The 26193-nt window shown below is 42.3% G+C and overlaps 1 protein-coding gene across 4 annotated transcripts in view; it reads left to right on the top strand.

Annotated features, from left to right (window-relative positions):
- The window catches only part of SCARB1 (scavenger receptor class B member 1), a 167943-nt gene that overhangs the window by 110858 nt on the left and 30892 nt on the right, over positions 1 to 26193 (top strand). For all 4 annotated transcript variants that reach the window (XM_029619704.1, XM_029619706.1, XM_029619707.1 and 1 more), the window contains 3 exons: positions 6772 to 6938; positions 8159 to 8277; positions 21791 to 21864. In XM_029619704.1, the coding sequence (XP_029475564.1) occupies positions 6772 to 6938; positions 8159 to 8277; positions 21791 to 21864 (360 nt within the window). The remainder of the gene's footprint in view (positions 1 to 6771; positions 6939 to 8158; positions 8278 to 21790; positions 21865 to 26193) is intronic.

Here is a 26193-nt window from a genome sequence, read left to right as displayed (position 1 = left end):
AATTGAGTAGCGGACGGCACGCTGCCTAAGCCGCTCGCTCCGTAAGGGGCGCGTGGCTTGGTCCGGCTTAGGCCGGCTTAGGCTGGAAGGCTGCCACTGAATTTTGGTTAATGGACTGAGATCCCCTCCTGCTTCAAACTGGTTTAATTCTTTAGCGATGGAAGCGTGAGTAAAGCCATTAAAGTGTTTTATTGTTTATTGAGTGAACATTTATGCCTCATACAAAGAGAAAAGGTAAAGTCAGGCAGGATGCCTCTACCCCTGCAAGGCCGGGTCCTGTTCAAACAACTTTAACTGGTTTTTACTCACTCACAGACAATATGACCCCGGAGTGTCCCATTACAATGGGGGATTTTGAGCAAGTATCCCCCTTGTCGGGAGATGTAAGCCTTAGTCCCGGGGTCCCAACAATACCCGCACCACCAATGAGCATTGCAGATACCAATGTCCTAGGCTCACCAATATTACGGACTGCGTTTATAGGGGTGAGCCCGTTAGAGGAAGTTCATGGTAAAAAGATTGCAGTGCTGGAAATGCTATGATCAGCAATAATGTCTTTACAGAAAAATGTTGAAAATTTGAATGTTAATATCAAAGATATGCAGTCTACATTATTGAGTTTAAGTCCTATGGTAACAAATAATGGGGTAACTCTTAAAGTAGAAACAGATATAAATAAGATAAAAGAGGTTTAGACATCAATAATAAAAGGGGAAAATATTTTATCTAGGAAAGTTGAAAATTTAGAAAGTGTAGTTCGCTACTCTAATCTTAGATTTGTAAACTTTCCTAAATGTAAGATGACTTCTTCAATAGAACAGCTTAGAAATTATTTTACTGAAGTTTTGCTACTTCCTTCTGATAATCTCCCGTTAATTAAGAGTGCATATTTTTTGAGTGAAGGAAATCAAAATGTGAATTTAAGTTTACCACCACAAGAAATAACTTTGAATGTTACAGATCTGATAGCAACGTCATACAGTGCCCAGATAGAGAGAAGAGGAACTTTAATTGTTAAATTTGCCCTCTCTTCGGATAGGGATAAAGTATTAAAACATTTTATGCAAAATAGATCCGCTCTCTATCTGGGTCAGAAATTATGGGTCTATCCAGACGTAGCAAAGGATACTCAACTTAGAAGAAAGAAATGTATTACGTTAGCTAGCTTGGCCAGAATGTTTGGTATACAGATTATTATAAGATTCCTGTGCAAATGCATTATGAAGGTGGAAGGTATAAAATATGTGTGCTCTGACCCCGTAGATCTAGAAAGGTTCTTGGAAGAACGTAGAACCCAGGGAGGGGGGGGGGGGGGGCGGAATCCTCAAACTGAATTTAGTTGGAAATATTGAAAAAGTCTGTGTTACTTCTGTCATATAGTTATATTATTTATTTATTTATTTATTTCAAATTTTTATATACCGGCATTCGAGACAGCAGTCACATCATGCTGGTTCACATAAAACAGGGGTGCATAGTAAACATAACTATAACAAAGGTGCTGAAAAGGCAGTTACATATAACAGGGTGATAAGAACTTGGATGAGAAGGAAGAGAAAGGATAGGTTATTAATTTAAATATGTAAAACAATAGAATGGATAACCAAGGTGTAGTTGTATATAAGTGTATATAAGGATATATAAGTTGTATATATATAAGTTGTATATAAGTGTATATAAGGATCTTCCTTTGTTTCCTGATTTTTGGCTTGCTCTTCAGGCTCCCAATATAGTTTGGTAATTGGATAAACTAGGAAAATTAAGAATAAAGGTTTTATTTGTTAATTTGTTCATCTTATGTACCTAGTTTTTCCTAAAGAATTCAATGTAAAATTGGATACAAAATGAGTGGATTTACTTTGTAATGGAAATTCATAAATAAAGAATTAAAAAAAAAAAAAAAAAAACCCAACCCAAATCCTAAATGTAAATTAAATACATAACCTAGTTAATAATAATAAAAAAAAAAGAAAATAAAGGCACAAGCATAAAAGGCCATAAATAAAAAGCAGCGTATGCTAATAAAAACTATATGATGCAAATCAAATTCTCAAAATACAAAATCTAGCAAGAAATAAAACACTAACCTGCATTCAGTAAGGCAGGAGTTAAATCAATGTAAAACCAAAAAAAGTAAATTTCCTGTGCTTATTCATTCAACAGTTTCCAGTAATGAATATAACTCCCTGACAGATGACAAAAGTCAAGTCATAAACTTGATTAAAAATGCAGGTTTGTACGGGAAACCAGACAGAGATCGCCCCCATCCCCGTTACTTTTTATTTTGCCCCTGGAGCCTCTATTAAAAATAAGTGAAAATGTCCATATTAAGAGAATCCCAATGAGTGTGCCGACCCCACACTTTTTTCAAGATAGAATATTGTCAGAGAAAATAGCTCCTTCATAAAGCGAACCCAGTAGCTTCTTTACAAGCTCTTATGGAAGAATAAGAACAGAATGTAAGTTGCCTTACGGGGGTCAGATAGAGGATCCATCGAGCCCAGCATGCTGTTTCCAACAGTGGCCAATCCAGGTTGCAAGTATCCAAATTTTAAATAGATCCCATGCCACTAATATCAGTAATAGCAGTGGCTATTCCCCAAGTCAGCTTGATAAAATAGCAGTTTATGGACTTCTCCTCCAGGATCTTATCCCAACCTTTTTTTAAATTAACCTACACTAACTGCCTTAACTACGTCCTCTGGCGATAAATTCCAGAGCCTAATTGTGTGTTGAGTGAGAGAATTTTCTCAGATTTGTTTTAAATGTGCTACTTGCAAACTTCATGGAATTCCTTCTAGTCCTTTTATTATCTGAAAGAGTAAATAACCAATTCACATTTACCTGTTCAAGACCTCTATCATATCCCCTCTCAGCCACCTCTTCTCTAAGCAGAGCAGCTCTAACCTCTTTAGCCTTTCCTCATGGGGGGCTATTCCATCCCCTTTGTCATTTTGGTCATTCTTCTCTGTACCTTCTCTAATACAGCTATATCTTTTTTTTTTTTTTTTTTTGAGATGTGGTGACCAGAATTGTACACATTACTCAAGGTGCGGTCTCACCATGGAGCGATAGTCATTATGACATTTTCCATTGTATTCACCATTCCCTTCCTAATAATTCCTAACATTGTTTGCTTTTTTGATTGTCACAGCACACTGAGCTGACAATGTCAATGTATTATCCACTATGACGCCTAGATCTCTTTCCTGGGTAGTAACTCCTAATATAAAACCTAACATTGTGTAATTACAGCAAGGGTTATTTTTCCCTATATGCAACACCTTGTACTTGTCCACATTAAATTTCATCTGCCATTTGGACACCCAGTCTGGTCAATTAGCTGGATTGAAATTAAATTTTGATAAATCTGAAGCGCTACCATGTGAGGGGCAGATTTTCCAATGAGATGGGTAATGGACTCATTTACCTACTTGGGGATAGTGCTACATAAGGACCAACACCCAATTAATTCCAATATCTCCAGTGGGCAGGGTGTATCTCTTTCAAATGATTTTACCCAAGTGGCTGTATATGCTTCAAATGATGCATGCTATCGAAGAAAGATCTGGTCCAGTTTAAGGAGGTATCTTTGGAAGAATACAAAACAGAGAATAGTTTTAGCTAAGCTGATAGGTAAATGGAAGAAGGGGAGGATATAGAACATTGCATGTTAACTTGCGTCATGATGCTGATTGGCTACTGGGGACTCCTCTTTATACCCCCACTAATTAGAGAAGGGGCTTCTCTTTCTGTTTTAATCCGGAATATATTTTTTATTTTTCTTTGGCTACCTTGCCTGGTAACCTTAGAGCAAGTCCATTGGTAACTCCCTTGGTCCAAACTTGGAAATATTTATGGTGTCTACTTAAATTAAGTAGTTCCATTTCTAAATTCTTGCCTATTGTGGGAAATATTTTATATCCGGAGATTAAAACCGGTTCCCTGTACGTACCCGTATCAGTCCAGACTCCTGGGTTTTGCCTCCCTTCCAGCAGATGGAGACAAAAGTTTTTTAAACAAAACTCTGCCTTATATACCAGGGTGCCACCTACAGTCCGGCAGAATGGCTCAAAAACCAAACTAACTATATATAGTAACACCATAACAAAACTGGCTCCTCAACCCACATTAGAACCAGTAGAAAACCACTGAATTCTGTGAATCAAAAATAATACTAAACGAGCAGACTCTCCTTTATCTGACAGACTCAACGGGTGGGCCTCTGGACTGATCCGTGGTACTACAGGGATTGAAGGTGATCTAACAGTTCCTGGATGAGGGACGCATAATATGTGCTGAAATGATGGTCTAACTGCATTTGGTTTGGATTAAAGGCACGTCTTTGCTTATGTGCATCAGCGAATCTCTATCAGATAGGTTTGATGTGGAAGATCCGACTCATTGTCCTCTTTGTACCGTGTTTTGATGGGGAAAAACCAGTGTATTGGATATGACAAAATTTTGATTGGTTGGGATCAAGAGCTTGATGTAGGGTTGATAGAAGCTCAATATGTGCAATGCTTTTAAAGAAAGAGGGAGAAAAAACCCCAACAGGTCCCAAAAGTGGGCCCTTGCTTATGAAGTGGTGTTGTTAGGGTCTGATGTGTTTTGTTTTAAGGATAAGAGGTTTTTTCACTTTTTTGTTTTGTTTTGTATTTTAAGTAGTTTTATTTTTAGATTTAGCTCAAGATGCATTACATTTGGGTACTATAGGTATTTCCCTGTCTCCAAAGGACTTACAATCTGAGTATTTCATTTAGTAAGCAGTTTTCCTATAGACACAGACTAGGAGAAAAGTAAATCGGGCTCTAACTTTGTATGTGAGGCAATAGAGGCTGAAGTGACTTGCCCAAGGTCACAAGGAGTGTCATTAGCATTTGAACCCTGACTTCTCTGGTTCTCAGCTCACTCCACTAACACTAGGCTACTCCTTCCTTAGTTGGCATGGTACCAAAAGGCTGAACTTAAAGCATAAGCAAAATAAATACATCATAATATCCAACCCCCGCCCCCCCTAGATCCAGTCCTCCAAGGCAGACCCTAGCTAGCGAGGAATTGGGCGGAGCTGCTGGACCCACACTTGACCTGGTCTCACAGAGGGAAACAGCTGGAACATCCCTGGCTAATATTCAAAAGCCATTTGGATGGATAACTCACAGGATAGTCTAAATGGCAAGTTTAGCTATATTCATAGCCGGATAAGTCATCTGGCTATAATTCAACCAGACAAAAAGGTGTTTTGAGGAGGAATTAAGTTATCTGGACAATCTCGATGATTTTTTAAATCATAACTGGCTGATTTTAGCCGGATTGACTATACGGGACAAGTTATCTGGCTGACTCATTGAGTTCCAGAGAAGGGATTCTGCCTATTGAAGCAAGTCTTGGACAGACCTTTAGATCTGCTCATGCTGACTTTTTCACTGTCAGGACATGTTGCATCTCAGAGTTCAGAAACCTTTTTTCTTTTTTTCCATATCCTTCAATGGCCCTGGGGTTGTTTTTCTTTGCGTGTTGTGAGGGCTGTAAACCAAAATGCAATCTCCCTGCTTCATGTGTTGCAAAGGACACATCATGAAAGTAAATGGCTTCAGGATTTATTGTCACCTGACAATTTGTTTTATCTGCTAAAGATATTTTTTTATAGCGATTGATTGTTTGCTAAGATTATTTTCAGCTTTGCAGCTCTTTCAAAATGCAAGAAGATCAATCTGTGCATTTCAGCCTAGTGATCTGAAATTCTTTGGGCTTAAAATGTGGCCTGTGAGTGAATAATGCTAAAATACAGTGCTGTATACCACTAGAATCTTTTTTCTTAATATTGCACACATTACTATATTTAAAGTTTTCTATCAGGGAAGGACAGGGTCTCTGGCCACCTAGAAATATGGACCTTTTTTTTTTTTTTTTTTTTTTTCTCCCCTGGGGCAAATGTTTTGGTCTGTTGCCTTTAGTAAAACAATTAACTATACCGACCTGTTAGTGTTGCTTGTTTTTGATTGAGCCTTCTCGGACGGGTCCTATGGCCTGCTAAGGTGTTAACATCCTACATCGACATGGCAAGGCTGTTTTTCATTCAGCTGGTTGTGAGCAAGGGCTTTTGTTCTCCTCTGCTTCATAGTAGCTGGGGATATCCTATTGGAAGGGGAGTTTGCATACTGCATTGCCAGGATCCCAGGGTTGTGGACGGCGCAGGGTTTCGTCGGCACAACAGCCTCCAATGTCTCTGTATCCACAGGCAGCATGCAGACTCTGCTGGCTTCACCTGTTTAGCACACATCAAATGCTTTTAGCACATGTAAAACAAAGCAAATGCAATGGAAAAGAAGTGTAAACAAAGCCTTTTTTTCCCCCTGCACACCCTTCTTCGTTACAGTGCAGGAAATGCTATGTTTGTATGTATGTGGCTTCCTAGAAAGAAAATCCCAGTAACCTTGGAAACAATGGCAGATAAACTGCTGGTCATTTTGGTCTTTAGCTTGTGGAAAATAACAGCTCGGTGGGGTAAATGCTGTCTCTTTTTTTTTTTTTTTTTATCTGCAGAAAGCCGGCATAAAATATTGTTTATTCTTTTTGGTCTTGGTGGAGTGCAATGAGTGCAGACTTATTTTGAATTTTATCTAGCCACGGTAGCGCGTATGCACCTGTGATGTGCATAGCGGGGGTGGGGCGGATGCATTATGTTGAAGTGGGAGATGCGTTCCCCTGACGTAACAAGTTTTTTGTTTTGTTTTTTTAAATTTTGTATTTTATTGTTGATGATGACAGGTCCATGAGCTTAGTATACGAGAAGTCTGGCGAGTTCAAGGGCATTCCGACGTACCGCTTCGTGGCCCCTAACACCTTGTTTGCCAATGGGACGTCTTATCCTCCCAACGAAGGTTTCTGCCCCTGCTTGGAATCGGGAGTCCAGAACGTCAGTTCATGTCGCTTCAGTAAGTTGGGAGGCAGGGCTGTATTAACTTTCTAATGATTTTACTTTTCACAGAGTATCTGTAGGACTTGGGGGGGGGGGGGGGGGCCTAACAGCTCCTGCTAGAAAAAGTCCTCTTTCTGGTTTCCTAAAACAGAAGTTTTGTGCAGTTTGCAGAGCTTTCTCATTACCTCTTCCTCCATTCGGTTGTCAAATCCCATTATTTTTATTTTGGGAAGTGATGGGGCACCATCAAGCCCCAGGATAGTAATACATGTGAGTGCCGGGGGGGGGTCTTATTCTTGGAATGCTAGTTATAAATGTTTTCTAATGCTGTGGATTTGTAGAAATTTAACTTGCTGGTATTGTATTGGCACTAGGAGCCTTGCATGTTACCTGTGATCTATTTCTGGTTTTCTTCTTGTCCAATTTGGAAAACTTGAATTTAGGCAGAAGGTGGGTTGTTTTGTTTTGGTTTTTTTTTTTTTTTTTAGTAGCGCCCCCCCTCCCCTCCCCCCCCCCTTGTCTGTCTACTTCACACTTTTGGCTTACAAAGTTTTGACCGCCCCGCCGTGGGAATTCAAGTTTGGATGCCGTGTGTCTAATCTGGCTCCACGTGTCACCCCCACCCCTATTGAACAACTCAATGTGGTAAAGAGTCGGGTTGCTTAATCGGCTTGGCTGATTTTTCCCTTTTTTCTGGTGCACTGAGCCCTTCTCCAGAGTTTATGCAGCCAGAAATTCTTTTAACTCATCCTCATAAGAAATTTCTGTTTTAGATGCTGAAATTTAAAACTAAGCAACTCCATTTTCTCATCTTTACCATCTCAAGTATCCAGTTCAGTGATTCTGCGTCAGCCTTTTGTGGGTGTTTTGTACTCGTATGGTTTTGGTTCCTGCAGTTCTTAATACAAAGCCCCTAAAAATTAAAACGTGGCCGTCTTTGAATAAGATTTGTCCTTTGCCTATGTCTGGTACTCTGTCGGGGCATGGAGCAGTCGTAACCCTAAAGCTTGCATCTGTTAAACGTTCATTCATTGGCTCACTGAAGATACCCTGCCTACCTGACTAATTTTGCTATCTTTTTAACTGATTTTAACAGCTAATGTGGCATATCGGTGACTTGTGTGTATAGCAAATGTGTTATGGAATTAAATTGGATAATTTTTTTTTTTTTTTTGTATTCCTTTCGATTTGCTTCTCATCCACTCTTTTTTTTTTTTTTTAATAATTTTTTCCTAGATGCTCCAGTCTTTATGTCTTTTCCCCATTTTTACAACGCTGACCCGGTGTTCGTGCAGGCTGTGAAGGGCATAAATCCCAGCGCCTCCTTGCACGCCCTCTTCCTTGACCTGCATCCAGTAAGTTCTCGTATTTTCTCCTCTTCATTTGAGATTGGACTGCACAACCAACCTTGTTGCTGCTCAAAGCTTTTTGGGCGAGGTAAATTGCTTTTGGCTCTCTTTCTATAGAAAGAATGCGCTTGGGAATAGAAACCCTTCTTCACTTCCTGCGCTCATGGTATCCGGTGCCCAGAGGGCACCACTGCTGAATGCCCAGCATTTTAGGACAGTAAGAACCTGGGAATGGCTGCTGGGGAATGTTCCCTGCAGAACCTTTTTTAGATGCTGACCAAGAGGAAAGAGGAACAAAGGTCTGAAACAACTGATAAGTTGATGCCTGTTTGTTCACATGAAAAAAACCCCGAAAAACTGCGTAGCACTATTGAGCATTCTGTCAGTCTGTCCAGTTGATTAGGGACTTGGTGAGATATGGAGCCACCCTCTGCTCCCCTTTAGCTCCGTCACACCTGGATCAGGACTCTGTCTTTTGGTAAAAGCCTTTACATGGTTACTGCAGCTTCGCACTCCTGGATTTTCTCATTTCAAAATTCACTAGGGTATATGAGAGTGAGTTTTTCTACAGTGCTGTTAACTTAGATATTGCAGCCCTACGGCCTCTGAAGCAGTGGCGTAGCCACGGGTGGGCCTGGGTGGGCAGCTGCCCACCCAATTTAGACCCAGGCCCACCCAACTGACACCAGAACTGCAAGGCTGTCGCGGGATCCCATCCCCGCGACAGTGAAGAGGAGAACCCATGCTTGGCACGCCATCACGGCACACGTGGGGAAGCGGTCCTACAACCATATGGCCGACCGATCTTCCTGTTTGGGGGGCGGGGAGGAGAGCGGAAGCGCCGCGCACAGTTTCCGCTTCCTCCCCCCAGAGCAGGAAGATCAGCTGGCCTCTCCTGCTATCTTCAAGCCATACGGCCGACCGATCTTCCTGTTTGGGGGGGGGGGGGGGCGGGGAGGAGAGTGGAAGCGCCACGCACAGTTTCCGCTTCCTCCCCCCCCCCCCAAGCAGGAAGATCGGTCGGCTGTATGGCTTGAAGATAGCAGGAGAGGCCAGCTGATCTTCCTGCTCTGGGGGGAGGAAGCGGAAACTGTGCGCGGCGCTTCCGCTCTCCTCCCCGCCCCCCCCCCAAACAGGAAGATCGGTCGGCCGTATGGCTTGAAGATAGCAGGAGAGGCCAGCTGATCTTCCTGCTCTGGGGGGAGGAAGCGGAAACTGTGCGCGGCGCTTCCGCTCTCCTCCCCCCCCCCCCCAAACAGGAAGATCGGTCGGCCATACGCCCGAAGATAGCAGGAGGCTAGTGGCAGCAGGAGAGGCCAGCTGATCTTCCTGCTCTGGGGGGAGGAAGCGGAAACTGTGCACAGGCTTGAATGTGTATGTGAGGATGAGAATGGGAGCCTTGTTGTGTGTGTGTGTGGGTGAAAATCGGACCCTGGGTGTGTATGGGAGTGAGAATGGAGTCTTGAATGTGTGTGGGTGAGGATGGAAGCTTGAATATGTGGGTGAGGTTGGAAGCTTGAATGTGTGTATATATGGGTGAGAATGGGAGCCTGGGTTTGTGTGTGTGGGTGAGAATGGAAGCTTGAATATGTGGGTGAGAATGGAAGCTTGAATATGTGGGTGAGGATGGAAGCTTGAATGTGTATATATATGGGTGAGAATGGGAGCCTGGGTTTGTGTGTGTGGGTGAGAATGGAAGCTTGAATATGTGGGTAAGAATGGGTGCTTGAAAGTGTGTATGTGTGGGTGAGAATGGGACCTTAAATGTGTGTATGTGTGGGTGAGAATGGGAGAATGGGTTTGTGTGTGTGTGGATGAGAATGGGTGCCTGGATGTGCGTCTGTGTGTGCATAAGAATATAAGCCTGGGGAGGGGTGAGAAAGTGAGAGCTTGTATGTGTGTCTGCAGAGAATGTGAGCTTGGGGGGGGGGGGGGGGAGAGCATATGAGAGTGAGAGCCTGAGTGTGTGAGGGAGTCTGTGAGAGAAAGCATTTATGTATATATGTGTGTGTGTGTGGAAGGGAAGAAGACAGTAGTAGAAAAGACACTGAAGAGGAATTAGGAAATGAGCGACAAGGGAAAAAATGGGAAAGAGAGACCAGGACCAACTGATTAGAAAAATACAAAGATCAGACAACAAAGGTAAAAAAAAATAAATATATATATATATATAGAGAGAGAGAGAGAGAGATGTTAGCAATTTAAATATGTCATCTTTGGGAATGTGCATTCTTATATTTTTGAATTTTGCTCTTTCTTAAGTATTCCGCTGTTCAGACATTTTAGTTTCTCAGGCTTTCTATTTTGGCTTTATCTACATGTTTCTGTTTCTAATTTATAGTCTATTATTTCTATATTAGGTAAGGGTCGGTCTCAGTTTTGCCTGTTTGTGACAGAAATGAGTATTTCTGGCATATAGTTTCTCTGTAGTAGTAGTCCAGCCTGTTCTGTTATTCCCGTAGGTGATGTATTAATGTTCTAGGGCCTGGTGTAGTATTTGCATTGCTGCTTTTTCATAAGGTTGCTGTTTGAATCCTGAGAGTCAGTGCTGTGATTGTTTGGCAAGGTTCCAGATGCCTCTTTCTTTGCAAGAGTTTGTTACTTCACAAAATAGCAGTGGAGGGTTATTTTTTGCTGAGATTACACCAGAATTTGAATTTTTTTTTTCATGTTACTTGTAATGTGAATTGCCCTAGCTCTGCGCTGCACCTGTTCTGATGATTAATTATATTTTATTGTGTTTATGAAGATTTCTGGGTTTCTGCAAAGATGGTTCATGAAAGAATACATTAATTTTTGTTTTATTATATGATTGGATTTGATTGTTTTCTATACTTGAAATAATTGAAGTAAATTATTTTAAAGTTTCATACATGACACATAATGGCTGTTGCAAACTACTTAGAAAGCCATTCTAGGGTGCAGTATATATGGCATTATTTATCAGTAAGAAAACAACTACCGTATTTCCACGCATATAACCCGCGGGTAATGTGCGTTTTTACCTACCCCGCATGCCCCCCGCGGGGTATAAACGTGGGCGGGTTATCCAGAAAAAATTTTACAACCAATAAAGTTTCCCGACTCTGAATAGGCTGCAGCTGAGAGGAGTCCGTCCTATCCCTGCGCCCGGCCGCTTCCTGATTGGTCGCGTGTTAAATCTAGGCCGCAGGCGGGTGGGCGCTTGTTCCAGGCGGCGGCGGGGGCGGGTGGACGCGCGTTAGTTCGAGACGGCCGGCGGGTGGTCGCGTGTTAAATCTAGGCCGGGTCGCACAGGCGCGCATTCATTCACTGCCGATGGGGGCAGCCCCCACCGGCAGTGAATGAATGCGCGCCGAAAGCAGCTTGTTCCAGGCGGCGGTGGCGGGTGGACGCGCGTTAGTTCGAGGCGGGTGGTCGCGTGTTAAATCTAGGCCGGGTCGCTCAAGGCAATCTAGGCCGGGTCGCTCAAGGCAGTCACATGCCGTGACGTCACGGCATGTGACTGCCTTGAGCATCGAATCGCAGGGGTCGCATTCATTCACTGCCGGTGGGGGCTGGGGCAGCCCCCACCGGCAGTGAATGAATTCATTCATCCAGGCGGAGGAGCCGGCTGCTTTCAGCTGCCGCTGCCGGCTGCTTTCGGCGCTCAAGGCAGTAGCGGCGAAAGCAGCCGGCTCCTCCGCCTGGATGAATGAATGCGACCCCTGCGATTCGATGCTCAAGGCAGTCACATGCCGTGACGTCACGGCATGTGACTGCCTTGAGCGACCCGGCCTAGATTGCCTTGAGCGACCCGGCCTAGATTTAACACGCGACCACCCGCCTCGAACTAACGCGCGTCCACCCGCCACCGCCGCCTGGAACAAGCTGCTTTCGGCGCGCATTCATTCACTGCCGGTGGGGGCTGCCGCAGCCCCCACCGGCAGTGAATGAATGCGCGCCTGTGCGACCCGGCCTAGATTTAACACGCGACCACCCGCCGGCCGTCTCGAACTAACGCGCGTCCACCCGCCCCCGCCTGGAACAAGCGCCCACCCGCCCGCGGCCTAGATTTAACACGCGACCACCCGGCTCCCGCCGCCCGCCTGGACCCACGCGGCCCTCCGACAGGTATTTAAAAATTTATTTTTTTTTTGAATTGCGGGTTATATGAGGAGGCGGGGTATATTAAAACTTTTTTTCATAAATCTTGAAAACCTGCGGGTTATGTGTGTGGGCGGGTTATATACGTGGGCGGGTTATTGTCGTGGAAATACGGTAGTAGACCTGCATGCCTTGTGCCCACCTATGTGAACCTTGTGCCCACCCAAAAAATCAATTCTGGCTACGCCACTGCTCTGAAGGTGTAGGTAACTGGATAAACCTGAGAGAACTCCCATGCCCAAAGGAGAAAGGTCTTGTTCTTATTTTAAGCTTGAGAGGTAGAAGAGCTATTTGGCATTTCATGGCAGTCATGACCAAAGTTTGCCAATGAAGTGACTTGCATGTTTGAGCTACTTTTAATTGTTGCAACAGCAAACTCCATAGTACAAAGATTTCCAATAGAATTATATTCCCATAAAGGGGTTAGATAAGAGTGCAGTAAAGTCATAAATTAATTAGGCGTGATTGTCCCTAGGCTTTATAATATTGGCAGCCTGATGTTTTACCAATAAATATTGTCTGCATTCCCCAGATGTTTGGTGCTGTAGTTAGATTACAAGAGTGATGTGATCAACCGTAAAGTAGGTATCATTTTGGAGAAACTTGAGGAAAACGTTTCTGGGGAAAGAAGAGGAAGGGGGTTAAATTGCTATTGAGCCACAAGAGATCAAGTTCCTCATTGTACTTTGCATTGCCTGGGCAAGTCTCTGATCTAGCTGCCTCCCCTCCCCCAACACAAGCACACACAGATGGCCGCACATGAAAAAATAAAGGCAGAGAAAACTCCTAGCCAACATCAGACAGGTGGATCATCATTTGTCTAATATCCTTGGGAGCTTAGAGTGAATATCTGCTCCTTAGTTTTCCAGGATAATCAGCATTTAGCCTGATTAAGGCAGCCTCAGGATGGAGCCATGCTGGTGGCCTGGTCTTGCTGTCAGACCAGGAAAGTACTAAAGGGAGGCTCCATAAAATAATCAGGCAGCTTTTAAATCAAAGGTTCTGTTTGTTTGTGTTTTGTTTTTCATTTGTATCTAAAAAATAAATCTACAGTAATGACTGATAAGAGGTAGAAAGATTTGCAAAGAAAAACACTGTACATAAGATCCCATAAAATAAGTTCTCTCCCAGTCTGCGATCAGGCATATTATGATGATTTAAACTAAATAAGTTAACATCAATAAAAAAAAAATTGTTTTATGATCATACTGGTGCTTTCCAGAGCAGTCTCGGGATAAAATGGCACCCAGGACAAGGGTTGCTTTCAGCACCGCCCTGCCGAGTTCCCTTTTGGGTTTGCATGCTGGCAGGCTTTTAGACAGAATCAAAAGGGCAGCCTGGAGGCATTTCTCTACACCCCACTCGCCCCATCTGTCTTGGCATCCCAGCCCTGATGCTTCTTTAACATCCATTTCTATATCTGACTTCACTGTGTACACACAATATTATGTACAGGTGAGCAGAGTTTTTTGTGGGGGGGGAGGTTTTCTTGTGTTTAATTTCTTTAGTTTTGTATATATTTTGTATTTGATGTTTGTATTTTTTGTTTTGCTGCTTTTTTTAGTGCATAGTATTTTTCAAGTGTTCACTAAAAACTGGTCACCAGCCTGCCGTTTAAAAAAAAAAAAAATATGCTGGCAATATTTAATATCCTGCCATCCTGCTCTCCTCCGCCCTCAGTCCCCTGGCCCATCTTGAAATATGGTACTTGAGACTGCATCTGTCCCGTTTAGACCCACAGATGGGGTAAGAAATTGGAGCAGGCCCAGGTAGGTAATGTTAAAATGATAGTGGCATGTTATTTCCAGCAGGGATGGGGGAGGAGCTGACCCAGGACGTGCTGCTTTACTTTTTAGAACTATTAGGGATGTGCATTTGTTGCTTCCTTCATTTGGCAGTAGGCACACCAAAACAAATGGTGTGTACATACATACACGTACACCAATCATTTTGGAATGCCTACTATTCATTCATTTCGACAGTAGGTGCATATCTTATGGTGTGCATGTATGTTTGCACCAACCATTCATTTTGGCCCATCTACTACCCATTTGTGAGATGTGTGCCTACTACTGAAACGAATGGAGCAACAAATGGATATCCCTAATAACCAAATGAAAAACTAATGAAATTTTGTTTAGTTTTCTCTAGTTTCATTTAAAAAATGAAATAGGACACTTTTATTGCGACTTCCTTTTTTATTTGAAACAAATACACATGCCTGTAAAATACCTGCAGGACTATAACGAACGGTGTGCTCCGCCAAGCGTACCATTTAGCCCCTGTTTGGCCGCGCGTTTTAGATGTGGTCTTATTACCCTTTAATACTGTAATAGCGTGTGGAAAACATGCGGCCAACACCCCCCTCCCGCCGAAACTAATAGCGCTCATCACATGCAAATGCATGTTGATGAGCTTATTAGTCACCCAAATTACAGAAAATAAAATATGTGGCCAAGCCTCACATTTTACTCTCAGAAATTAACGCCTGCCCAAGGGCAGACGTTAAGTTCTAAGCAACTCTGAAAAGTGTACAGAAAAGCAGAAAATACTGCTTTTCTGTAAACCCTCCAACTTGTGCTAGTGATATTAAGTTGGAGGCACCAAAAATAAAAATTTAAAAAAAAAAAAAAAATCAGCCCACCGGTCAGCGGGGTAGAAAAACGGACATTCAATTTTACCGGCATCCGTTTTTCTAATCCGTGGCTGTCAGCGGATTCAAAAACACACCGGTAAAATTAAGTGTCTGTTGTCTCACCCATTGGCAGCCGCCTCTTCTGCTAATAAGGAGGTGCTCAGGACGCGCTATTGTCCCTAGCTCCTCCTTATTAGCGCACTGCCTCATTTAAATAGAAAACCGTGCGCCCAGGCAAGGTACCTGGGCATGCTTCGGGACAGCGGGTGCTCAATTCGAGCGCCGGCTCTCCCACATCTTTTATTGAATCGGCCTGCTGGTGGGGTGGCCTCTCAGACTACTAGAAAACCAGACAAGCAGGCCAGGTACGAATGTAGGACTTTAGTTTGAGTTATAACGTAACTAATACTGCTACTAGTTTCATTTCTAAAATGCTACTAGACATACATAGCACTGTACAGATAGTCTCTTATCCATGGGGCTTGCAATCTCTCTAATGAAGTTGAGCAAGAGTATGGGAAGTACATTTATTGTAGGGAAGTGGTTAGGATTTGAAAGCAGCCTCATCCAGCCTAGAATGGATTTGAATACACCAGAGGAAAAGCATGACTCACCGACTTGGGAAGTCCTGTTCCAGGCGTATATCACAGCAAGGTGGAAAGCACTGAGTTGAGAGTTGGCGATGGGGAAAATGGGCACAGATAAGAGCAACTTGCTCAGTGAACAAGGGAAATGGGTCAGCAATAGTGAACTAGTAGCTAACACATTGAGTCAAGCTTCAGTATTTGCAGGCGGCCAGGCCGGTCCTGGTGCAAAGCAGGGCCAAGTTAGACAAATGTGGCCAAGCCCGAGGGCCCAGGTTCCATAGAAGTAGAACTGGACAGCCTTCGAGTTGCCAGGAATGTTTCCTTTTCTGAATGTTCATATTTCGAAAGCTACTCTGCACTAGGGGGCCCGGTGGCTCAGTAATCACACTGCCATGCAGAGAGGCCAGGATTTTCCCACAGGCACAGATATTTATTTTTGAGGGTGCCGCTTGCCAGCAGCCTGATCTCAGTTAAGAGGTCCCTCTTGGTGACTCAACAGCAGTTGGTCCCACATATGTGCAGAAGTCCTGATTTTAAATGCCGACACCTTTCTGCATTCCTGCAGTTTTTGTCCTCCTTACCGGTTTCTGTGGCACCAGGCCGAAACTGGGGAATTTTGGATCATGACCGTGTGGCACCAGTATAACGGCATGAGCACCATGGAATTCCGCTGTAGCAGTGCCGCCAGTTAGTGTAACACGGACTCTGCGCCACGAGTGGGGAGGCAAGCTCACAGCTCTGGGACAGGGGGAAAGAGTAGAGCGAGAGATGGGGGAAGGGCATGATGCTGGGGGGGTGGAAGCAAGAGAAAGGAATGGATGGGAGAAGGGAAAAGATTACATGCTTGGTGGGGGGCTTTAATGGAAGTGGGAGAAAGGGATGCTGGACGGAGGAGCCTTTAAGTGAGGAAAGGCTTCCAACAGGCAGGGTTGATACTTACCTTGGGTCCTGGAGGAAATCCCACCAATGAAGAATCCACTGTATGCAGCTTGAAGAGTGGATTGTGGCTTATCCCCCCATATCTTTTGTGACTGACCCTGTGAATTTTAAGGGATTCCCCCCCCCCCCCCCCCCAGTTCAGGGTTAGACTTTGTAGAATTGTTTTGGTTTTTCCCTTTAACTTTCTGCTGACCCCTCTCGCCTCGAGGTCTAATGGCTGGACTGTGTGTAGGGACCTTTATTTTGGGTTGGTTTGTTTTTTTTTTTCCTGGGAATTTATCAGTGGCTGACTTTAGCATTTTTCTGGCTAGATATTTAGTTTATTTTGCTGGACAGAAGCCAGGACAGTAAAAACAAACTTGTGGGTAGATTTTAAAAGGGCCGCACGTGCGCCCATAAACACCCAAGATACGCTCTGTATTATAAAGTATTCGTGTAGGTTTTAAAATGCTCTTCACGCGCGTATGTCTGCAGCCTTTACGCACATCTTACACACTTGGGGGGGGGGAGCGAGAGCTCCTCTCTATAAGGCTCAGCCTGATGCTCAATATATGGACCATTGTAAGGGGGCATTTTGAATTGGGGTGAGTTTTCTGGAGGAGGGTTGGGTTAGGGAAGGGGTGTTACAGAAACATTCAGAGGTATCCATTCTAAAATTGACATCACTAACAAATTTTAGACTTTAAAAGCGATAAAAAGGAGTTGATTTGTAGGATGCAGCTAGCAGAGACTGCAGTGTACAAATCAACCCCTCTTATTAGAATTTTCATTGCTTTTAAGGTCTCAAATTCTCTAATGAAGTCAATTTTACAATGAATACCTCTAATTGTGTCTGTAAGACACCCCCCCTAACCCAACCCACCTTACAATGGTGCATATATTGAGTATCAGGCTGAGCCTTATAAAGTCAGCTGCTCTCTCGCCTACTGAGGAGCTGTAGCAAAGTTACGCCAGTAACATATGCGCGCTGGCAGAGGAAAATTAGGGGTTGTCCGCCTTTTTTTTTTTTTTTGGACACGCGCATATCCATGTATGTGCATCCGTCCTGGCTATTTAAAATTCACGTGCGTGTATGTGGCCGTTTTTTTTTTTTTTGCACGAGCAAGGCTTAAAATCTACCTCCTATTGAGCAGATTGGAATCCTAGAACGGTTTTTATCAAGCTTCTTATGAAGAGGGCCACGTAAGCTGTCTCCCCTCCTCCCAGAAGGGTATTCAGTACCCTTTGCCTGCCTCACTCAGCAGCAGCTTTGGCGATTAGCTTTGGCCTTCCGGCGCAGCTCTGGTAGTTTAGTGTTTTGAGTTTTTCCTTCAGCCACTGCGGTAGCAGCGGCTCTGGCCTCCTTCCTCCGGTGCGTCTCCATCAGCGACTCCGGTTTTGGCGATGGTCCGTTCTTTCTCCTGCAGTGTGGGCACACGGCTATGGGCTTGCTCTTCTTAAATTTTGTTGCTGCCCAGATGGTCCGGGCCCAATCCCTGTGCATGCCGCACTGTTCGCCTTCTAGGGGAGGAGATTCTGGAAAGCACCACGGGGCAGCAGCTGTGGCTTCTGTAATTTAGGATGAAAATCAGTTTAAACGGAATTAACCGTTGCAAAAACCTGGGAGTTTATTGGTGAAAATCTGTTTAAATTGAAAAAGGTGTGGTATGCAATGGATTATTTCTGAAACAATCCTCTGTGGGAGGAGTTTCTTTGAAATTCCTCTAAATAAAAATCACCACTAACTAATTCAATATAACCCTAAATCAACTTATCAAAAATCTTACTTTAATTGGCCACAATATTTTTTTCCCCCATTACATACCAATGTTTATATAAAAGGGCGACCAAAATAAGGGGCGAGGTAAGGCTAAAGAAGTTAGGGCTGTTCAGTTTGGAGAAGATAAGCTGAGGGGGGGATATGATAGTCGACAAAATCATGAAAGGACTTGAACAAGTTAATGTAAATCGGTTATTTACTCTCTCAAATAATAGGACCAGGGGCACTCCATGAAGTTAGTTTTGATGAAGTGGTTTCAGTAGTTAGTGTTTCTGGGTTTCAAACAGGTTTGGATAAGTTCCTAAAGGTTAAATTCATGAACTACTATTACGGTAATTAATAAGCAACAGTAGCTTGTGATCTGTCTAATGTTTGGGTACTTGCTAGGTATTTGTGACTTGGATTGGCCATTGTTGGAAACAGGATACTGGGCTTGATGGACTCTTGGTCTGACCCAGTATGGCGTGTTCTTATGTTATGTTCTTATGTTATGTTCTTATGTAATTCACATCAGAACACATAAATTATTCATTTAACATCTTAACATTATAAATCTATGCAGTACATTGCATTGCACATTATAAAATTCATGCAGCCTAATACACTTTTTAATAATGTACTTTGAGAGGCTTCCCTAGAAATAGATTTTTTTCCTTTAAAACAGTTTTCCATATGCTTAGTCTATGACCCACCCAAACTTTTATCTTCCAATCTCTCTCTCTTCTTTGAATAACATCTCCTCTCAGTTTGAGAGGCGATTTTAATCTGTATATAGATGCCTCTCCTTTATCTTCTCAATGTTACATGTTTCTAAACATTCTATCCTCACTTGGCTGATCTTAAAGTATTACTGCGCTCACTAACAAGCTCTGCCACACTCTAGACCTAGTTTTCATCAACAATTCTATTATGCTTAGGGCCTGAGAAGTCATGGACATATCACCTGTGCCTTGGTCAGACCATTTTTACATAAAATTGTCTCCCCATTGTTCAGGACCATGAGCCCTCCCCGCAAGACTCTCTATCTTGTCTTTGCTGAGGATTCATTGATACCTCTCTACTCCATAATTCTTTTGCTCCTCGTTGATCAAACTTTATAGATAACTTCTCTGATGCTCTAGAGTTATGGATCTCTATTTTTAATTCTGTTCTTGATAATATAGCTCCACTGAAATACATCAACCTTCATAAGAAAACTTCCTCCTCTTGGCTTAAATCTCCTACTATTAAAACTGCTCAACAAGCTGTTAGGAAGACAGAATGAAGCTGGAAGAAGTCCCCTACTTCTGAGCACACTCAAAAATTTCAGAGTTTGCTCCTTGAATTTCAAAATCTTATTAATCTAACCATGAAAGTACGCAAATTTTCTTGGATTTCTTGGATTTTATTCAATATATCAAAGATTAACTAAGAGACTCCATCCACAAGACCTCTCTGAATGCTCCTATTGCTGAATCTTTCTCTCTTTTCTTTAACATGAAAATAGAAAACATCTGTTTGTCTTTCTTCCTGATTGGTTCTTTAATCCAGTTTGTCATATCAATTCACCCTGGGAAATTTTTGAATCTATTTCCTCCAGAGGTTGAAAAATTAATTGTCAAATCGAACGATACTTTTTTCCCCTCTATCTCTCTGCTCTTCTTCACTTTTTAAATCTTCTAGAAATGTGTGCATCTATTTTTTCCAAGCTGATTATTCTCTCCCTAAATGAGTCTTATTCCTCCGTGTTTGAAGAAAGCAGTGGTGTGCCCATTCCTGAAAAAGAGTTCTCTTGACCCCACAGACCCAAGCAACTACCAGCCTATTTTCTTCTTGCCTTATTTCTCTAAGATTCTTGAATCAGTAGTCTTATCTCAATTGAATGACCACCTGGAAAAATACGAACTTTTAAACCCTCATCAATATGGGTTCCGCCGCTCCTTAAGCACAGAAATTCTACTTCTCTCCCTTACTGACTTTCTCAGAAGAGGTATTGACTCAGGGCAACAATTTCTTCTCATTTTTCTTGACATTTCTGCAGCTTTCGACACCATTGACCACAACGTCCTTCTCTTTCATCTACAAGAATGTGGTATATTTGGCACTGTTTTAAACTGGTTTAGTTCTTACCTCGCTGAACATACCCAGTGGGTCAAATTTAAGAATTCTGTTTCTTCATCCTCCTCTGTTACAACTGGAATGCCCCCAAAGCTTTGCGCTTTCAGCAACACTTTTCAATATCTATCTGGTCTCTATCTGCAAAATGTTATCAACCTTAACAGATTGTTAGAAATTATATGCTGGTGATATTAGGTTTGTTGTTCATATTCGCCCAACATGGCAAGAGACTTTGAAACTATTGAATATTTGCATCTCCACCATTCAAAAGTGGTTACACCACAACAAACTCGTTTTAACCATTGCTAAAACAAAACTCCTCTGTATTCACAGTCCTTTCTCGCCCGTTACCAATAGAACTATTACCCTGAACAACTCCTCCTCCTTCTCAACCAATACCCATATCAAAAGTCTTCTTGATAGCACGCTATCTTTTTGTCCATAAATCAAACACATGATTTCGCAAGGATTCTTTAGGCTTTGTGTTCTTGCTGGTCTCAAAAAGCTTCTCTTTCTTGACTATTTTCGAGTGGTTTTACAAGCTTCCATCTTTCCTTTTGATTATTGTAACAGCCTTCTTTTAGGTATTCCGGCTACTTCCTTACGCCCATTACAATAATTGCTAAATGCTGCTGCATGATTGCTTTCAGGTTTAAAGAGACATGATCATATTACACCAATTTTAATCGAGCTGCAATGGCTACCTATACAAGAACGAGTTAAATATAAAGTAGGTAAGCTAATCTTCAAGTTATTAAACGATCAATCATGTCATTGGGCTAATTCAATCTTGATGCTTTATCCACCAGCTAGAATTCTTCACTCTTTCCAATGAGGGCTTCTTGAGATCCCATCCCCAAAAGCTGCGCGAACACACATAACCTATGAATGTGCATCTTCCATTGCTAGGCCGACCTTATGGAATTCCTTCCCATTTGGCATCAGAGATTGACACAGTAAAGAGCTTCAGGAAGCAAATTAAGACTTATGTATTTAAATTAGCATACTTTTGAGGTGCAGAGCAATTTTTTTCCTTGTATTTCATTTTATCCTTTTTTTTTTTTTTTTTTTTTTTTTATTGTAATGCTCAATTTTTATTTGATTTTTCTTTTATCTTATTGTGTTATAATGTTACTTTTATTGTTTTGGCTATTTTTTATGAATTTGTCTATTTGTGTTTTTATTATATATATACCCTTTGTTCATCGCCTAGGCCTGATGTGTTGGGCGATTCATAAACTGTAATAAATGTAAATCTGGACCATCGCTGCAATGAGCAGTAGGAGGGAGGAACTCTGCAACAAAAAAAGTCTGCACTATCCTTGAACATTGCTTTTTTTTTTTTTTCATGTAATCTTAACCTTTCTTTTAATGCAGCTCACCGGTATTCCTATGAATTGTTCCATCAAATTGCAACTGAACATATACATAAAGAGCATTTCACACATAGCGTAAGTATCCTCTCTTTTGCTTTCCCTACTTCATGAGTAAATACTTTTTTTTTAATGCTTTGAGAGTTGTAATCCACTGAGAAAAGTAGCCACCAATTGTAATTTGTTGAAAATGATTATTTTATTCAATTACAGGTGAATTTTCAAAGGAGTTACATTTACATATGTAACACTCTTGTAGCAATTTTCAAAAGCCACTTAAGAACATAAGAAGTTGCCATATTGGGTCAGACCAAGGGTCCAACAAGTCCATCAAGATCAGTCTCGTATGCCAGATTATATTTTATGGTCTTTCCTTGTATCACCATCCCGGCACACACTGTCTCTGCTCTGATCTTTAAAACTGACTACACACAGAATCACTACGTACAAAGTATGATGGTTTTGCCCTGAAGTATCTGTAATCAGCAATCCATCTATACAGTAGCCCCTGAGGCAGCTCCTGTGTGAGCGAAACTCTGCCAGAGTCGGGCACATCTCACTCGTCTGTACTGATCCCACGGTATGAACAGGAAAGGAAAATTTGGTTTCTTACCTGATAATTTTTGTTCCTGAAGTACCACGAATCAGTCCAGAGACCCGTCCCCTTCTGACAAAAGACTTCCTTGCTTCTGGATATGGTTAAGCTGATTGAGTCAGCATTTGATTTGCTCAGAGTGACTAAAACTGTACATAGTTGGGGTTATAAGTTTTGTTAAAATCAAGGGAGCTTAGTTTTGTAGGGGGCTCCAGCTTTGTCTCTGTTCGCCCAAGGTTTATTAAGATGGACATCTTGGCTTGGGTACAGGTTAATACTGAGGGACTGCAGGTGGCACTCTGTTATGTAGCAGTGCCTCAAAGTTTTGTTCTCTGCCTCCATCTGCTGGAAGGGATGCATAAACCCACCTGTCTGGACTGATCTGTGGTACTTCAGGAATGAAAATTAGCCGGTAAAAACCAATTTTCCTTTTGGGCGGGTGGTCACCTCAAAGAAGAGTCCTCCGGGTAGTTCCGAACTTCTTCTGTTTAAGAATGATGGAGGCTACTGTATTCTTTGGGACCTTCAATTGTGCAACAATTTTTTTTTGACCCCGTCCCCAGATTTGTGCATCAACACAATCCTGTCCCAGAGGTCTACAGTCATTTCCTTTGACTTCATGGCTTTGATTTTGCTCCGACATGCAGTGTCAGCTGTGGCACTTTATGTAGACAGATGTGTGCCTTTCCAAATCCTGTCCAGTCAATTGAATTTACCACAGGTGGACGCCAATCAAGTTGGAGAAACGTCTCTGGGATGATCAATGGGAAAGGATGCACCTGAGCTCTGAGTGCAAAAGGCCTAATACTTATGTAAATGTGATAGTTCAGTTTTTTATTAATTTGCACAAATTTGTACAAACCTGATTTCACTTTGCCATTAAGGGAGTATTGTGTAAATTGAGGAGGGAAAAAAATGCATATTATCCATTTTAGAATAAGGCTGTAACCTAACAAAATGTGGACAAAGTGAAGGGGTCTGAATGCACTGTACACGCTTGTAAATTCCCAGTTTTGAGCATGTAAATGCTTATGAAAATTGGTCTCTTAATGTCCAAAGCTGTTCAAACTGCAAACAGTGTTACAGAGTAATATAGTCATCAAAACAGTTGCCTAACTGCCAGACACGAGCATAAGAAGTGTTATGCTGGGTCAGACCAAGCATCCTGTCTCTCTGGTAACCCATCACAAAAAGTAGATTAAAATTTCTCGTTGCTCGCACCCAGCAACAAGTACTGGATTTCCCCAAGTTGCCTAGTTAATAACTGTTTAATGGGTTTTTCCTTCAGCAAATCATCCAAACTATTTTTAAACTTTTGCCATGCTAGTTTCTGTGGCCACATAACATCCCTTCTAATCCCCCAAAATTAAAGCTAGCAGTGTGTGGTTGCTGTAACTGCACGCATGCCTCCATTTTTACAGAATTTATTCTGCATAGCACCCCAATCACTCGAACCAAACCCATACGCACGCAAGCACACCCAGCCATACATTCCCCTTACAATTCCACACCCCTCACCACCAGGGATAGTGCATTGAGAGCAACCATAGATTATACAGATTTCGACAGTGACTCAAAACCGAGATATATTCCAATCCAGGAGAGTATTATAGCACTAGGTTAGTCGAAACTTCACTATCGTTTCCATGTGGGGTGGTATCCAGTAGTCAGGAGTTGAGTTTGTATGTCCAGAGATAGTAGAGCAAAACAGGCAGCCCAATATGCACAATAGGAGGCGTCCAAGGTGCAAGCATTCGTAAGAGTGTCCAAGCGTTCCATTTGCATAGAAGACGCAAGTCTATAATACCAAGCTTGCAAGGCGGGCTGTGCCGTGGGCTCAATCCAGGAGGTCAGTATCGTTCGGCAGGCCAACAGGATTGCAGTATGACCAAATCGATCAGCAGCAGTGTAGTGGGACATGTTGCCTCGCATTCCAGACAAGCAATCTGCCCGTCCAAGATATGGTGGAAGTTAGACATCAAGCAATATGGGCAAGAACGCCGTCCCAGAACCCCTGAAGAGTGGGGCACTGAAACAGCCGATGAGCCAGCATGCCAAGATCTCCACCACACTTAACGCACAGAGGTGAGGGTAGGCGACCCATACGGTAGTGGCAAACATCATCACAAATGACATGATGTAAAATCCGGAATTGAAGTTCACGCAGTGTAAGATCCGGCACAGATCTAGACATAGTTTTGAAACAAGTAAGTATGTCAGCAGGAGAGATATTCTGCCCGCAAGCCTCCGTCCAATAACTTGCCATTGAACAAAGATGTCGAGGATCTCTATATCCCTTCCCCAGAATGCTCCATCCTTTATTTATTTATTTTTAATTTTTATATACAGACATTCTTACATCCGATGTAAATCATACCGGTTTACATTAAACAGAATAGCAGGAAATAAATTTCCATAGTCTAATACAAAGAACATTTCTAATTAAAATTATTAACAAGCGAAAAGGAAAGGTAAAGAATTGGAATAAAGTTTAAATAAAAGAAAAATATAAAAGTTTTTTTTTTTTACACAAGCACAAGGGTTGCACAAAGGGGAGGGCGCGCGACGCACGGCGCCTGATGGTGAGGCGCTCTTCAACAGTCGCCGGAGCTCCCAGTGACGTCGGGGGGGGGGCGTGGTCATAGATCTCAGTCATCCTTTTATAGAGTTTTTAAGAAGAGCAGTATCAAAGAAGTGTTGGGCGAAATTGGACTTCCGACGAAAGCTGTTTGCTATCCACTTAAACGACTGGAGGTAATGGCGGGTTTGTAAATATGCGAAGAAGTGTTTGGACGGGAGTTTGTAATCCCGGGCTAAAGATGTAAAGTCAATCACAGTCTGAGCATCCTGAAGGTAAAAGTGGAAGATGAAAGGTAGTCCTTTTTGGAGCCAATCACGAAAAATGGCCCAGCAGTCCAAGCCAGGCAAGAATTTCTTATTGCCCAGGAGTGGCATGAACAACGAAGTAACACCCTCCAGGCTACAGCAACCACATGACGGTTTATACACCAGATTTTTGAACTGTCTGACATTGTGTAATTGTTTTCTGTTTCCATTGTTGACCTCTTTAAGAGGCTGCTGTGTTTGTACTCACACGTTTCCACTAATAAAAATGATTTTGACCAAAAAAAAAACCCAAAAACTAGCAATGTGAAACCACTACTCCCCTGACCCATCACTAGTACACGGCATCACAGAACTGCCAGTGTGCAGTATTACTGTAATACTAGTCATGGGATTAACCAAAAATCTTCTCTCTGCTTTTGATGACACTTCAAGATTACGAGTTTTTGTACTTCTGTTTTGAAAGTGGTACTTGGCTGGTGGTCAGAGGGAGAAAAACTTGCTCATTTACCTCCTCCTTGCCTTCCACTTGGGTTTTATTACAACTTGGTTGATATTCAATTTAAAAAGATTATGGAAAAGGTGCCTGCAATTCTCCATTTTATTGCGGTAAGGGCACTCCTCCTCCCCCTGTCAGCATTTACAATGCACCAGAAATAGAAGACCTTGCTACTTTACAATGCCATAAAGTTCTTATGAAATATTAAAATTACTTGCATTATAACTTTATTTTATTTTTTTGCTGTATGGCTTCTTTTTGAAAAATGAAGAAATCTAGATCGATTTTCCATATCTTGTTAAAATAGTTGTATTGTTTTACAAATAGGTATATGGGTTGGGATTATGATTTTTGTGTTGTAGTATTTTATATTTTGTTGATGTGATTTGTATTTAATCAGGTAATTGATTTTTGGTATAACATGTAGATGATATATGATTTTTTTCCTGTAGATCAAAACAAAGAATAG

Source organism: Rhinatrema bivittatum, chromosome 11 (assembly GCF_901001135.1).
Source record: "Rhinatrema bivittatum chromosome 11, aRhiBiv1.1, whole genome shotgun sequence".
NCBI lineage: Eukaryota > Metazoa > Chordata > Amphibia > Gymnophiona > Rhinatrematidae > Rhinatrema > Rhinatrema bivittatum.
The sequence above is the reverse complement of the archived record's forward strand: the minus strand, read 5'-3'. Positions and strand labels throughout refer to the sequence as shown.